Source organism: Ochotona curzoniae, unplaced genomic scaffold (assembly GCF_017591425.1).
Source record: "Ochotona curzoniae isolate NIBS_2020 unplaced genomic scaffold, NIBS_Ocur_1.0 patch229, whole genome shotgun sequence".
Classification (NCBI taxonomy): domain Eukaryota; kingdom Metazoa; phylum Chordata; class Mammalia; order Lagomorpha; family Ochotonidae; genus Ochotona; species Ochotona curzoniae.
In genome coordinates this window covers 28,875-44,616 of record NW_024466783.1, presented here as the reverse complement: position 1 = coordinate 44,616, position 15,742 = coordinate 28,875, and the positions used below count along the sequence as shown (strand labels likewise).

The 15,742-nt window shown below is 45.7% G+C and overlaps 1 protein-coding gene across 4 annotated transcripts in view; it reads right to left on the bottom strand.

Annotated features, from left to right (window-relative positions):
* The window catches only part of LOC121166785 (cullin-1), a 62,979-nt gene that overhangs the window by 28,116 nt on the left and 19,121 nt on the right, over positions 1–15,742 (bottom strand). For 3 of the 4 annotated variants that reach the window (XM_040996066.1, XM_040996067.1, XM_040996064.1), the window contains exon 2: positions 9,408–9,708. In XM_040996066.1, the coding sequence (XP_040852000.1) occupies positions 9,408–9,547 (140 nt within the window). In that variant the 5' untranslated portion in view covers positions 9,548–9,708. Of the gene's footprint in view, positions 1–9,407; positions 9,711–15,742 lie in introns of those variants that run through there. The other variant, XM_040996065.1, reaches the window with a different exon arrangement.

Genomic DNA, 15,742 nt, shown 5'->3' with positions numbered 1-15,742 from the left:
TTCCATGGTGTTTCATTCCTCCCGTTTTTTCAATCCTTTGCTATTATTTCACACGCATGGCTCTCTATGGGTCCTTTTAAGTTCCTGAAGGTCTAATTATGTTTGATGCATATACTAAACTTTCAATTTCAATCAGGCTATATTTAATTGTCATGCTAAAATCAGCATATTACACTCTGTCAAGATTCCAGATTCTAGAAATTTGACAACAAGAAATAAGATATTTTCCATAAAAAAGTCTATATAATAATGAGATTTCAAAGAGCTCATGGAAAAAATGAAATTAAAAATGACACTCCCTTTGCATAACTTTTTGACTCTGCAAATGTAGACACTAACTTCTGCCCCACCCGGCCCTGTTGCTTCCTTCTCCAGTAACAGAAGCACTGGACAGTCCGACGACCCCGAGCCATGTCCCCACGTCCCCACGTCCCGACGTCCTGACGTCCTGACCCGGCTCTGGGACTTCGGTGTTCGCTTCCCCTACAGTGGACTCTCCTGTGCTTCCAACTTTAACTCACATTTGGTGGGATTTTTCACACTAATAATTTGGGGAAATCCTCAAATCAGCTGGTATCACAAACACCAGCCCTTCGCCTCAGGAGCTGACCACCTCGACCGTTCCTACCCTTCCCACAGCCTGAGTTCAGCTTGAACACTCACCTACCTGTCCCTGGGACAGCAGGTCATGATTAATATTATTTTTACTTCACCTTTCCACTAACGGGTATCTGGGCTTCCCAGGGCTTCTATGTCCATGGCAACGTGCTTCCAGCCCCATCCTGCCTGCCAGGCACAAGGCTTTGCTTGCAACCCCCCCCCCCCCCAGGACCCTGGGAGCTGCTGCCACCCAGGGCTCCTCACTGTGTACCTTCATTCCATCAAGCCAGCAATACACTTAGGATTCGCTATATAACTCTGCCAGCAGCCAGTCCCAGCCACTTGGTCCCAGGGCTGTTTCCTGGTATCATATTGCTTTCCAACTATTAAGTTAAAAATGTTCTTAAACAACAAAAATTAAACCCGATGGTAGCTAAATGCAGGAAGCTGAGGCCAGCCAGCAAACATGCTTACATGTTTCTGGAGGACTGTCTGGAAATACGCACATCTCACCTATATTCCTTTTAGTATAGTAAGTCATTTGTAAGCGTTTATCATAGGGAAACCACTATGGAAATACATTTCCAATATTGTACACAATAGCAAAAAAACTTTCAACAATCTAATCGTCTAACACAGGGAAATAGTTAAATCCACTGGATTCGTTTTGATACAGTTTATAGCTTTTTCATGACATAGAATATACAGTTAAAAAGAGTGACCTGTATTTACTAAGCTCCAACATATCAATATTTGCATTTAAGGAGCAAAAGAAAAAATGTTGCCAGTTAAAATAACATACATTCCTATCAGGTGGAATTTTACTGAAAGAGCATCTCTTTCAGATTTTTTTTAAGATTTATTTATTTATTGGAAAGTCAGATATACAGAGAGGAGGAGAGACAGAGAGGAAGACCTTCTGTCCGCAAGTGAGCGCAATGGCCGATGCTATGCTGATCAGAAGCCGGGAACCAGTAACCTGCTGTGCTGCAATGCATAGCCAACGCGCAAAGATGTCAATTCTGGACCAGGAGAGAGAAAAGACACACTGGAAACCAGAGACTATAAGCCTTTTGCAGACAGGACGGAGTTACATGAAAAATGCCGAGAAAGACGTCAAATGGTCATTAAACCACTCAGCCAAAACAACAAAGGTCAGATGACAGCAGCAGAACAGCTTTAAATGCTGAAAGAAAAAAAACAACCACTGTATAAATCCACGATTCTGTATCCAGTAAAAATACCCTTTAAAAACTAAGGCAAGGGCCCGGCGCGGTGGCGCAAGTGGTTAAAGGTCCTCGCCTTGCACGCCTGGGATCCCATATGGGCGCCGGTTCTAATCCCGGCAGCCCAGCTTCCCTTCCAGCTCACTGCCTGTGGCCCGGGAAAGCAGTTGAGGACGGCCCAAAGCTTTGGGACCCTGCACCCACGTGGGAGACCCGGAAGAGGCTCCTGGCTTTGGATCGGCATAGTATCGGCCCGTTGCGCTCACTTGGGGAGTGAATCATCGGACGGAAGATCTTCCTCTCTGTCTCTCCTCTCTGTATATCCACCTTTCCAATGAAAAAATAATAAAAATAAATCTTTAAAAAAAAAAAAAACTAAGGCAAAATGAAGATACTTTCAGATAAAATACAAGTCAGGGGATTCCCACAGCCCGAGCTGCACTTCAGGCTAAAGGAGTCGGGCAGCAGGTGGACGCCCACATCCTCCGGAGGAGAGGGAGAGCGTCGCAGAGATCTGGGCACACCAGAGAGTCTCCTGAAATGTTTGTTTAAATACAAAGAACAGTTCAAAACAAAAATGTATGTAATACTGAGTTTTAAAACATGAAACAGAGGACCCAGGCATGGAATGGGCAAGTGAGACCACCGTCCTTCACTGTATCCTCTTAAATGCATCGGTTAGGATGAATGCTCATTTTCTAGGTCAAACATGACACCTGAGATTTAATGGTATCAATAAACTGAAGAAAAAATGTTTCTGTATTAAGTTCAAAATGAGGGGACTTGAGTATTTGCCCGTCTAAATAGAATATACCCCCAGGGGCCCAGCACTAGTTATGTGGCAAGACAAGCCTTGGCCTGGGGAGCCAGCATCCCACACTGATGCTGGCTTGAGTCCCACCCGCCCTACTTCCCATACAGCTCCCTGCCTGTGGCCTGGGAAAGCAGTGGAGGACGGCCCAAAGCCTTGGGACCCTGCAGGCACACAAGAAGGAGCTCCTGGCTCCCAGCTTCAGGCCAGCCCAGCTCTGGTTATAGTGTTTGTCTGAGCAGGGAACCAGCATATGAAAGGCCTCTGTTACTCCCTCTAATCTGATTTTCAAGTAAAATAAATAAACAAACCTAAAAACCAAACAAACTAGAATAATGCCTATGTTTTTTGCAGAAACAGCAACAGATGGATCTGTCACAGCAATCACGACGCTGCTGGCTGAGTCTGTGTCCCATAAGCGTGCCTGGGCTGGGATCTGGGCTCTGATTCCAAGCTCCTCACAGCACACAGCCAGCGAGGCACCAGGAGAGGAATCCAGTGTTTCAGTCCCTGCCATCCAAAATGGAGACCTGGATTGAGTTTTGGCTTCCTGGCTATGGACTGGTCCAGCTGCAGCTACAGCAAGTACTTGGGCAGATGGAAGGAATGATCTGTTTCCCCTGCATGGCAGCTCTATGTACGTGTGAGAGAAGGCAGCAGAGACCTAAAGGGGCTGGAGATTCACCGAAAGCAGGCGCTTAAGTCAATGATTCGGAAGAAAGCAAAACCTTTACAAAGGAACTAGAAACAAAGTGGACTGAACTAAATCTTTTTGTTGGCAGAATGTTTGAGCTTTTTTTCCTCTTTCACAAAATTTCCTTCTCCTTTGCCATACTGAGTTGAAAAATCGAGAAAAGTGCTTGTTTATATTAATCCACCTTTCAGTTACAGCAATCACAAATGGCTCTTAAAGGCGCAAGGAATATCTGTTCTATATGCAGCTTGAGAAGACTCTCACACACGCACCCCCAGGACAAAGCTACCCCACAACTGGCACCCAACGTCAAGGGAGAAGGGTCACCCCCACGACACCCCGGGGCGTGTGGGGCTGAAAGCAAGTCCCAGCACAGCAGAGGACACGCAGGGCTCGACCGTAGCTGCTATTTCCTCAACACCTCAAAGCTTAGATTCTCTAACTTTCCTCAACATCTCAAAGACTTTGGATTCTCTAAATTTCAGCAAATACACATCTGAAAAATTCAAGGACAAGAATATCAAGTTTGGGGCTGGCACTGTAGCATAGGGAACAGCCCACATGGGCACCAGTTCCAGTCCAGCTGCTCCAGTTCCAGTCCAGCTCCCTGCTATCGCACCAGGGAAAGCAGCAGACTCTGCTTAGGCCTCCGCAGCCCCATGGGAGCCCTGGAAGAAGCTCCAGGCTCTTGGCTTCGGCATGGCGTAGGCTTGATTACTGCCACCGTTTGGGGATTGAGCCAGCAGATGAAAGATCTTTCCAATACTACCTTTCAAATAAACAAGTAAATCTCAACAACAAGTTACACAGACATATCCAAGGCCACTACAAGCTTCTACTCTTGATAACATAAAAACAGTCATCTCTGTAAGTCCAAAGTCTCTATGTTCTCACAGTTCTAAAAGCAAAACCACCATCAGACAAGGGAAAAATGTAGTGAGTCAAAAATACTTTTTTAAAGAATTTTCTTCCCAAAGACAGATCAGCAGTGAGATTTCCTTGGCCTCAGAGTAATGCTCTCTCATTTCTCTTTCCTTACTGGAAATCCAACCAAGTGTTTCACCTCCCAGTTGGAATCAACACCCTTAGCAGTTTTACCAGGAAGAATTAAAAAAAATAAATGCCATGGCTATCACACCAGAACCCTGAAGGGTAAAAGAAAATTCTCCCACTACGCTGGAAGCACTGTGGATTGCGTGAGTCTATCATTCCAGTCCAACGATATTCACAAGAATCCCATCCAAGAACAAGATAGCAGAACAGGGTGAGGACATGTCAGAACGCATGGAGAAGGAATGACCAATAAGCAGACAGCTGTGATCCTGGGAAACGGAGGACAGGCTGACAGCCGACGGGCATCCGGAGACCCTGGACATGGGAAAGGAGCAGACAGCGCAGTGGTGCTGAACAGATACCCCAGTGGCGACTGGAGCTCCACCAGGGCCAGGGGGAAGGGGAACCCAGGAGGCAAAGCCGTAGAAGTGCAGGCTTCACTGATATTCTGAACCTATCACAGGCAGAAGCAGAGTGGCAGAGTCCCAGCAGACGGGTGGGAGAACGTGGCGGATCTCACAATGCAGCTGTCACCAGTGCCACAACAGATGCTATTTTTTTTTTTAAGATTTATTTATTTTTATTGGAAAGTTAGATATACAGAGAGGAGAGACAGAGAGGAAGATCTTCTGTCCGATGGTTCACTCCCCAAGTGGCCGCAATGGCTGGAGCTGAGCCAATCCAAAGCCAGGAGCCTGAAGCCTCTTCTGGGTCTCCCACACGGGTGCAGGGTCCCAAGGCTTTGGGCTGCTGTCTTCCCAGGCCACAAGCAGGGAGCTGGATGGGAAGCGGGGATGCCGGGATTAGAACGGGCACCCATATGGGATCCAGGTGCGTGCAAAGCGAGGACCTTAAACACTATGCTATCTCGCCAGGCCTGGATGCTATTTTTTTACTTCAATGGCAAAGGCTCTAGGGGACAGACAATAGCAACCTGAGGATGCATTAACCCAGGGAAGCACTCACTTCCAGCTCACTGTACTGGTCCCACTGGGGAGATATGCCAATTGACAGCCCATGGGCTGCCTCAAAAATAGGTTCGGGTTGTCCCTAGATCTAACTGCCAGCAGCTTCCGTCAAGAAGATGAAAGAAAAAAATCAAAACTCTGCAATGGGCGAGCTGACGGGCGTGTTGATCTAGTTTAAAGTCACAGCTTGTGTCTCTTTATCCCCGAGTACTGCAGGAACCGGATCAGGAGAAAGGCTGAGTGGGCAGTGGTGCGACCAAAGCCTGGGATCACAGGGTGCAGAGGTGACCCAGGAGCTTCGGCTGCAGAATCAGGGGCCGGACTGAAAACCTGCTAGAGGGAATGGTACAAGTGATGGCAAACGGAGAACTGGGTACTGAACAGGATCAGTAAGGTCGCCTTGCAGACCTGTGCAAGATACAGCTTAAAGACTTGTCCCAAGGAGAAAAATCCACTAACCTTAGCTTCAATGGTAAGGGCAAAAGAAGAGGCACAGACACAGTGACTGAAGTTACTGATGCCTCCCCCAACAAGGGGCAAAAGTTTATTACAATCTCAGAATTAACTGAAGAAGGCATTGAGCAAGCGTCGGATAAAGTTTTTAAAAATTGGTATAAAGCTCCTTAAAAACAAGGAGCACATACAGTTGTTCAAGTAATTTAAGGAATACACTACATAGGAAATAAAACACTGAAACCAAATCAAATTAGATTATTAGAAATGAAGTCTACAGCAAATTAAAAATTCAATGGAAAGCCTCAATAATAGAATGAATGAGGTAGAAGAAAGAATCTCAGAACTGGAAGACACCTCCTGCAATAACAATGAAACCAAACATTGGAAGAGGAACTGAGTAAACTAACAAAAATATCCAAGAATTAAGGGACACCATCAAAATGCCATACATAAAGTTATGGGAGTTTCAGAAAGCATGGAAAGAGAAACTGAGCTAAAAGATGGATTCAGGGGCCCAACACAGTAGCCTAGCGGATGGAATCATTGCCTTTCATGTGCCAAGATCCCATGTGGGCACCAGTTCGTGTGCCGGTTGCTGCACTTTCCATCCAGCTTCCATGTGGCCTGGGAAGGCAGTTGAAAACAGGCCAAAGCCTTGGGACCCTGCACCCATGTGGAAGACCTGGAAGAAGTTCCTGGCTCCTGGCTTCAGACTGGCTCAGCACCAGCCACTGCAGCTACTTGGGAAGTGAGCCAGTGGATGGAGAATCTTTCTATCTCTCCTTCTCTCTGTAAATCTAACTTTCAAAAAAAAAAAATCTTTAAAAGGAAAAAAGATGTATCCAATGAAGAAAGAATTGAGAATTTCCCTAACATGGAGAAAGAACTGGGAAACAAAATACAGGAAGAGCACAGAAATCCAAGTAGCGTCAACCAAAAGTGATCCTTGCCACAACACATCATAATCAAGCTCTCTTGTTGAACATAAAGAAAAGCTACTGAAATATGCACGTGAGAAAAGTCAACTATCTTCCAAAGGACCCTCAATCAGACTCCTAGCTGACCTCTCAAAGGCAACTCTGCAGGCCAGAAGAGAATGAAGTGGTATAATCCAGATGCTGAAACAAAATGAATTGTCAGCCCAGAATAATATATCCAGTTAAGCTTTCCTTTGTGTTTCACAGCAAAAAGTGAAAGGCTTCGCCTCTAGCAAACCTGCCCTACAAATGTTAAAGATAAAATACAAACAGAAAAAAAAAATAACGCCTTTCAAACTCAACAGCAAATATAGAGAACATCTCAATAAAGTCACAAAAGCAACCTAAATTCAACACTGAGAAACCCAATGCTAAAATGACAGGACCAAATCACCACCTGTCAATATTAACCCTGATTGTAAATGGCTTAAACTTATCAGTCAGAAGACACAGATCAGCAGACTGGACCAAAACACAGGGCCCATCCATCTTTCGCCTATAGGAGACACATCTTAGCAACAAAGATACTTGGATGTTGAAAGTGAAAGGATGGAAAAGGATATTTCAGGCTAATGGAAAGGAAAAACAAGCTGGTATAACCATTCTAATATCAGATAATATAGACTTTGACATGAAAAGCATTAAGAGACATGAAGAACAATACCACCAAATAATGATTAACGGATCCCTTAAGGAGAAAAAATCATCCTAACAAATGTATACAACCCAAATGCCAGGGCACCCAGCTATGTGAAATAAGTATTAACGAATTTAAATGAAGAAACAGATTCCAATACAGTAACAGTGGGAGACCTTAACACTTCACCAACCTCTACGGACAGGCTGAAAAGTCAGAAACTACGCAAGGAAACAGAGCTCTACTGAACAACAGGACAAACAGGTAACTGCCACACAGCATACACTTCTTTCTCCTCAGTACACGAAACCTTCTCCAGGACTGATGACAGCACAGGCCACAGACCAAGCCTCAGCAAATTTACAAAAATTGATTCTATCAAACCATCATGGAGTAAAGCTGAAGACCAACAAGTCAAACACCCCAGAAGATATGTAAACGCTTAGAAACTGAACAAACATGTTGCTAAATGAACAATGGTTTACAGATTAAATCAATGAATAATAAAAAAAAATGCTTGATACCAATGAAGGCATCAACAATGTATCGAAACTTATGGGACACAGTCAAAGCAGCATTAAAGAGTAAAGAGTTCATTTCAAACAATGTTGTGTCAAGAAACATGAAAGGTACCAGGTGAACAGCTTAACCACACATCTGAAGGAACTTAAAAAAAAAACAAAAACAAACACAACAAAACAAAACCAGCAGGGCCCAGTGCAGTAGTCTACTGGCCAAAATCCTCGCCTTGCATGCGCCAGGATCCCACATAGGAGCTAGTTCATATGCTGGATGCCCCACTTCCCTTCCAGCTCCCTGCTTGTGGCCTGGGAAAGCAGCTGAGGACGGCCCAAAGCCTTGGCACCCTGCGCACACATGGGAGACCCAGAAGAGGTTCCTGGCTCCTGGCTTCGGACCAGCTCAACTCAGCTCCAGCCACTGCGGCTACTTGGGGAGTTAGCCAGCAGATGGAAGATCTTTCTTTCTGTCTCTCCTTCTCTCTGTAAATATGACTTTCTAATAAAAAAAATAAATCTTTTTTTTAAAGTGCCCCGTAATGTAAATATAGACACAGGGCTATGTGTACATACAATACAATTTAAGTTCATTATGAGATAAAAAGTTTAATATCTGTTTAAATTTAATGTTATTTTAGGATTCTAAAATATCAGCACATTGAAAGGTATACCAAACCATCACATAACCTAGTGTGCTAATCACGGATATAGTCATGTTAGACTTAACCTTCCATTGAAGTCCTAGAGTCGGCAGCAACCTGTAATCTGAACTGGGTTAGCTTTAATTTCAATTTTATATTTGTATGGAATTAGGTAACTCTACAAGTTAAACAGTGTATTTCTGAGGATATACTCCTAGTAACTCTACCTTCTACACTCATGACCTTAGTCAAATATAGTTCCTTTTATATACTAGGAACCAAATACTAAACACCTTTTTGATTTCATGTCAGTAATAGGGACCGTAATAAGAAGCTTGTTCTATGTGCTATCCACGTAGAGGAGGTCAACAAACCTTTCCTACCAAGGCCCATATCATACATACTGTAAGCTTGATAGACCAGATTATTTCTGATAGAACTACTCAGCTCTGACCCTCCAATGGGAAGGCAGACATACATAACATCCAAACACATGGACATAAAGACATGACACCCTCCATGAAGTCCATGCTGTCTAAAGAACTTCCTGTAGTGACAGAACTGTTCTAATATCTGACAAGCATTCATACTAACCCATTAGACTACTAACCAGCCCATTTGTCAGTAGACCAGCAACCCATTAGACTACTAACCGGCCCATTTTACTTGTGTTCAAATAACCGAAAGCTAAAAATGAACTCTGTGATCATAGCACAGGATGAACTGGAAAAACACAGCGGGACATTTCTTAGATTATAATTCATAGATTATGGCAGTAAATAATCACAGTTCTGACAGCTTTATCTCCGCTCTAACGTGAGGATACGTATAGAGTTCCATGTATCTGGACTTAGCCATACTTTGTCTGGTATACACCTGCTGGATCCCAGCTCTGAGGTCGTCCCAGATCTGATCGAGGCCGATCTGCTTCAGTCCGTGGGGATTCTGACTCCTGTTGGAGGACATGGTGAGCAGTATTCCGAGGTCGTCCAGCGCAGCAATCCTTGTCCAAGATACAGCTAATTCTCCATTAGTTGAAAATACACAGGAGCATTCCAAACTTATTCACAGCAGCTCAGAAAGGATGTCCTTGAAATGTAGAAAATGAAATCTCATTGCAGGAAAACCTAAAGAAGAGATAAAGAGAATGAATGAATTCTAACACCCAGGGGTAGGTGATAAGATGACACCCGCTGACAGAAATATCCAATCTGTGAGGCCTCACCAGGTACCACTGTATCCAGAGATCCTCCTTCTACGTGGAAACCCACTCATATTAGGCGGACTACTTAGGTATCTCATTCAGAAACACGATGCTCAGCATGCACAAGAAATGCTGAGTCAAACTCGGCACAACACAGCCCTGCTGCCTTTTCCACCTTCTAAATGATCAAGACAAGTACCTTTTGAGCTATGAAAAATTAGAACATCTTCCCCCCCACCACCAAAATGACATGCTAAGGTTACTGCCAGAAGGACAAGCACAAACCACGAATAAATAGGAAAACCCACTCCATCTCACTAGCTTTCTGTGGATTTTAGCAATTTTTCATGTAATACTTGACAAGAATACAAACGCTGGTGAGACGGGGGTGAAGGGAAAGGGGCGCTCCCGTTCAGCAGTGCACTGGTAAGAATTAACATTAGAAATGTATCCTGAATTCAGGGACCCGCCTGTGAAGTGAAGCTCCACACTCGGGAGGTGGCTGTGTGGGTCTTGGACAAATCACTTCTCTAAGCCTCAACTTTCCACTGTGCAAAATGGGGACAAATCACTTTCATTAAATGACTGTCACAAAGTTTATGGAAATGCACGTAAAATCTTTAGGACACAGTGCATGCTTAAAAGATGTTGGTGGCTTGGACTCGCCTGCAAGAACATGCCCTACTTAATGAAAAAGGTGGAGCAGTGGACACAGGCCCTGTTGTAAAAGGAGATTAAGGCAGCACATTTGGTGCTGTAGCAGCAGAACTAACTGGACAACAACCCCAAGCAAACGAAGACAGCAAATAATCTCGGTGAATGGAGCCAATGGACACTGGGAGGATGACGTCATCCTTGGATCGGTGAAAAGGGCAGCATTCCAGAACTGTCCAAACCTCTTGGGCAGACCTTCAGAATCTGTGCACGTGGAGACTCTGGGTTGACATGAGGTGGTGGTTCCTCATCCCTGAGTACTGGGACATGTGGAAAGTGCTGAGTGGCTTCCCTCTTCGTCTCTCCCCTTCCCCCAGGAACAACAAGAAATGGCAAATTTGGAAGTAACGAATTCACCCAATTTTCCCTAAACCTTGATCCTTCCCACCCTGATCAACCATGTAATAATTATTTTTAAAAAAAAGATGCTAGTGGCTATCATTTCTAAGGGCATGAAGCTGAGATGCCATGCATAATGCTTCAGGATCCTGGACCAACACATAAAGGACCGTGGGGATTCAAGCAGGACCTCTAGGTGTACGAGGTTACACACACACTGTAAGGGTCGTCCATGTACATCACCTCAAAATGTGGAGGCTAAAGACAGTGAACTTGTATTTTATTCCAAATCAACAAATACCTAAATATTTTCGCTTCATAAAATCAAAAATGATTAATTAACAATGAACTACAACACACAAAATCATTTGGTTTTATAAAACAAATTTGAAAAGTAAACAATAAGCCCACGTTGTTGAGGACTGCAAATTCAAGTCTGCTGCCTCATCGAGTGATTCAATGCATCCTGTATCCTCAATGGCGTTATGGAGCTCTCGTAACCTAAGGCGCACACAGGGACTACGAAGGCCACACTTTCTGAACCACTGCAGTCTAAATCACTTCTAACTGCGCTACAGAACTTGGTGTTTTTATGAAACCACAATACCATTCAGACAGACATATGAGATATGAATGCCTCCAGTCTGAAGAAGCTAAGCACCCAGCAGGTCCTCTGCAGCTTCAGGCTGCCCTCCACCTCCATCACCCCAACCGCCAGCATCAACCACTGACAGCCACCCTGCCTTGCCCACCGCTTCTTTAATCACCCCCCACCTCAAGGGAAAATGATCAATTAAGCTCCCTAACTCACAGTTCAGCTAATTTTATCTTGGATAAGCTCTCTTTCATACTATCTACATGTTCTTTCACTCCTTCTTTCTACCTTCTTAGTTTCTCCCAGCAGCAGAGAATGTTCTACTCTGCTCTCCAAACTCCATTCTCTACTTGTGTTGTCCATGTTGGTGACAACACACGTCACAACCCTCTTGATTCACAGACCTCATCTTCCACATTCAAGCTGTCGAGATGATTTCAAACGCTGCCTCTTCTCCATTCCCACTGTTAGCAATACCATGGCTCCCTCACTCCGACCCCTGTTGGCGTAATCTCAAATCGGACTCCAGTGGTACCCTTTAGGGGTTTCTGTCATATCCCAGCCCCGGCACAGTAGTTAGTCTGAAATTCCTTCACCCTAATGCTGAACGTCAACTGTCCAGGAGCACAGTAGTTACCATCAGCTTGTCGAGCAGATCTAGAGGGAAACCCTGTTTGGTCACTTCTTGTCCAATGTCCATGGAGCCCAGGATGATGCAATCAAGCATGTTGAGCACCCACACAAAACAAGGATGCAGATCCTCAGTCCAGGCCGTGAGCAGAGCGCAGCCCCGAGGCCCAGCCAGCCCCGGCTCTCACAGCTGCAGAGCTCGCTGGAAGACACGCCATGCTCAGGAGCTCTCGCCAAGGCCTAGAGAGGGCCAAACTTCATTTCCTTCAGAAGGAAAAAACAAAGGCAGAAAATGCAAAGTATCAAGGACAGGAACCATGGCAGAACCAACCATCCCTCCACAACCAGTGCAAACGATCCCCTCCGTGCCCCGAGATTACACGCGACCTTCATCTCACTCTAGGCAACGCAACATGATGGGACACAAGGACCAAACTCCACAGGCCCAACAGAAGGAGGGCTGTGTACTTAAGGATCTGACCGGCTCACTTAGAAAGGAGATAAAAGCCCACAGAATCAATTTTAAATCCAGCCCCTCGCAGGCAAACCATAAACTAATCAAACAGCCCATTTCTCAAGATTAACGAGGCATATGGCTTCTTTAAGAACTACAAACTCACAAAATAATCAAGAACCATGAAAACACATCCCCTCTGATATTACTCATGCCAAGTTTCATCTGAGCATTCCAAGTATCTTTTTAAAAAGCACACTGACAACAGCCTTCCTCTACACACTGACTTGACAACACCGGCAGACTTCAGCGATACGGCCTCCAGTGAATGAAACTCCTGGTGATAGCACTTCAGAGACCTTGCCAAGACGACATGCTCTATGAATTTCCCTCAAGTTAAGCATCTTGCACTCAAAGGACTTAGCCAGAAGTCATTCCAGAAAACACTAGTAGTTCAAGGAACGTGGCTTACAATAAAAAATAAACTTTTCTGTGCTAACCCACATATTCATTGGTCTTTTTTCACTTAAGAATGAGATACACTTCACTTGATGAAATACACGTCACTGTCTTCCTGAGGTATATAATAGCCTACTATTCCTCCAACTAGTCCCTGCTACAAAGTGTTCAGGTATTCGCTTTTTACCAAGTACACCAGTGAACAAGCAGTCTTGTAATTATTTTTTACTTAAGTGAGCATAAGATAAACACCTAGTGATATGGCCAAGAGGCGCTTCCTACAGAGGAGACTCCAGAAGCACCCGAGGAATGAGGTGGGGGAGGCAGGGGCAGGGTGGGGAGGTAGCCACACGTGCAAGGTGTCCTAGACCCAGTTTTAAGCACGCACAGCTGACCCGAGAGCCTGTAGCAACCAGTGACAGCGGGAGACCCAACGGAGCTCAACCTGTGCTGAGCAAGCAGGGCGGCCTCTGCCTGCCGGGGCTGGGCTGTGGCCTGGGACTGCTGGGCTGTGGCCTGGGACTGCGGCCGAGCCCCAGGCACTGCCCGCTGCATGGCTGGGAAGCAGGGCGGCCTCTGCCTGCCAGGGCTGGGCTGTGGCCTGGGGCTGCGGCCCAGCCCCAGGCACCGGATCCCACCCCTGACAATTCTTAAACACAACAGCAGAGAAGTATACAAATAATGAGCACAACTGTGCCTACTCTCAGGGGGAAATCTACGGATTTTAAGAAAATTCTGTGCCCTCCTCAATTTTAACTCAAACGCTGCAAACATTTAATTACCCTTTTTTTGGGAGGGGGGGATCAACGCAATCCTGATAGTTGCCTTCATTCCAATAAATTAAGACCAAACACATTCACCCTGTTGCAAACCCCACTGTTGCAGAGTATAAACACAATTCAAACCAAAGCAGTAACACAATACAGCAGTTACAGCATTGCTGAGAAAGTCTCTAGTTAACAAAAATGTAGGTAAAATTCACTGTATAAATCAAATAAAACCAAATTCAGCCTTTTCTAGTTTAACAGAGTTTTCCAATCGGACTGCAGTCAACGACCTGAGTGCTGTGCCGCACACCGCGTCTGGAAGCTGCGGGGAGAGGCAGCCCTGGCACTCCGGCTTGGGCCTGCAGCAGGGAGGCACGAGGCGACCCTGACCCGCAGAACCCGCACTGCGTACCAGGCAGCGCACTTGGACACGTCTGCTGCGTTGTTCATAAAAGCAAAAGAAACACAACCCGGAAACAATCCACACGCCTACTAACATAACACAAGCGGGACAGTCACAACAGATCACACACAAAATAAGCTGGCTTCAGCCACACGCTCAACGTAGGGACGAGTGTCACGAAGACTACGTAGAGATGGAGTAATACGTCCAGTACAAGACACACAGATCCATTCAAGAGGCTGCTGTTGTGGTATCCCAGGCTGGACACCTGCCCGCAGTGCCGGCTGTTCAGTTTCCAATCCAGCTCACTGCTGGTTCGCCTGGAAAGGCCTCTGCATGCACACGGAGACCTGGAAGAAGTGCCGGCCTCCTGGCCCAGCCTGTGCTGGCGTCAGCCTGTGCTGGCGTCAGCTGCTGCAGCCATTTGAGGAGTGAACGAGCAGGTGAAACATGTCTCTCTAGCTCTGCCTTTCAAAAAAAAAAAAAAAAAAAAAAAAGGAGCTAAAACAAGTTAAAAAAAACAATAATTCAAAGAGTATCTCTCTAAAGGAAGACTGATATAGCAACGATAAGAATGAAAAGCTACACTGCATGTGTGGTGGGGTGCTGGTCACCACAGCTGATGGTGTTCCATCATTTTCTCTCCCTTAGGCTCACGTGCACACCCTTTGATACACCCTTTTGTTTGCCTTTTAAAAAGATTTACTTACTTTACTAGATTGGAAAGGCAGGTTTACAGAGGATGGAAAGATAAATGCTTCCATTTGTGTTTCATTCTCTAAGTGGCCACAATGGCTGGAGCTGAGCTGATCCTAAGACAGGAGCCAGGAGGCTCCTCCAGATCTGAAGTGGGCGCAGGGTCCCAGGGCTTTGGGCCGTCCTCGGCTGCTCTCCCAGGCCCCAAGCAGGGAGCTGGATGGGAAGTAGGGCTGCCAAGACACAAAGCAGTGCCCACATGGGATCCCAGTGCTTGGAGGTGGAGGATTAGCCAATCAAGCTATTGCACTGGACCCAGATTCATATACTTTTATGGGCAAAATTATATGATGGGTGCAATTTACTTCAAGATGTTGTAGGTTAAAAAAAAAAAAAAAGCCTGGGTCCAGCGTGGTAGACTAGCAGCTAAAGTCCTCGCCTTGAATGCGCCAAGACCACATATGGATGCCAGTTCTACTCCCCGCCACCCCACTTCCCATCCAGCTCCCTGCTTGCGGCCTGGGAAAGCAGTCAAGGACAGGCCCAAAGCCTTGGGACCCTGCACCCATGTGGGAGACCTGGAGGAGACTCCTGGCTCCTGGCTTCAGATCGGCACAGCACTGGCCATTGTGGCTACTGGGGAGTGAATCAGCGGATGGAAGATTTTCCTCTCAGTCTCTTCTCCTCTCTGTATATATAGGAATTAAAAGCTGAAAGAAAAGCAAAAGAACCTGAGGAGAGGGTTAAAGGCCATTCCAGATCCTGTTGGGGCTCACGCAGACAAGGGCGGAGGAGGGAGGCCGTCGGTGGTCAGAGCGCCCTTGCTGCTTAACTCACAGGTGAAACCCAGCGAGGTCTCACAGTTTCTTCCACCACAGGAGAACTCTAGGTCAACGTGTA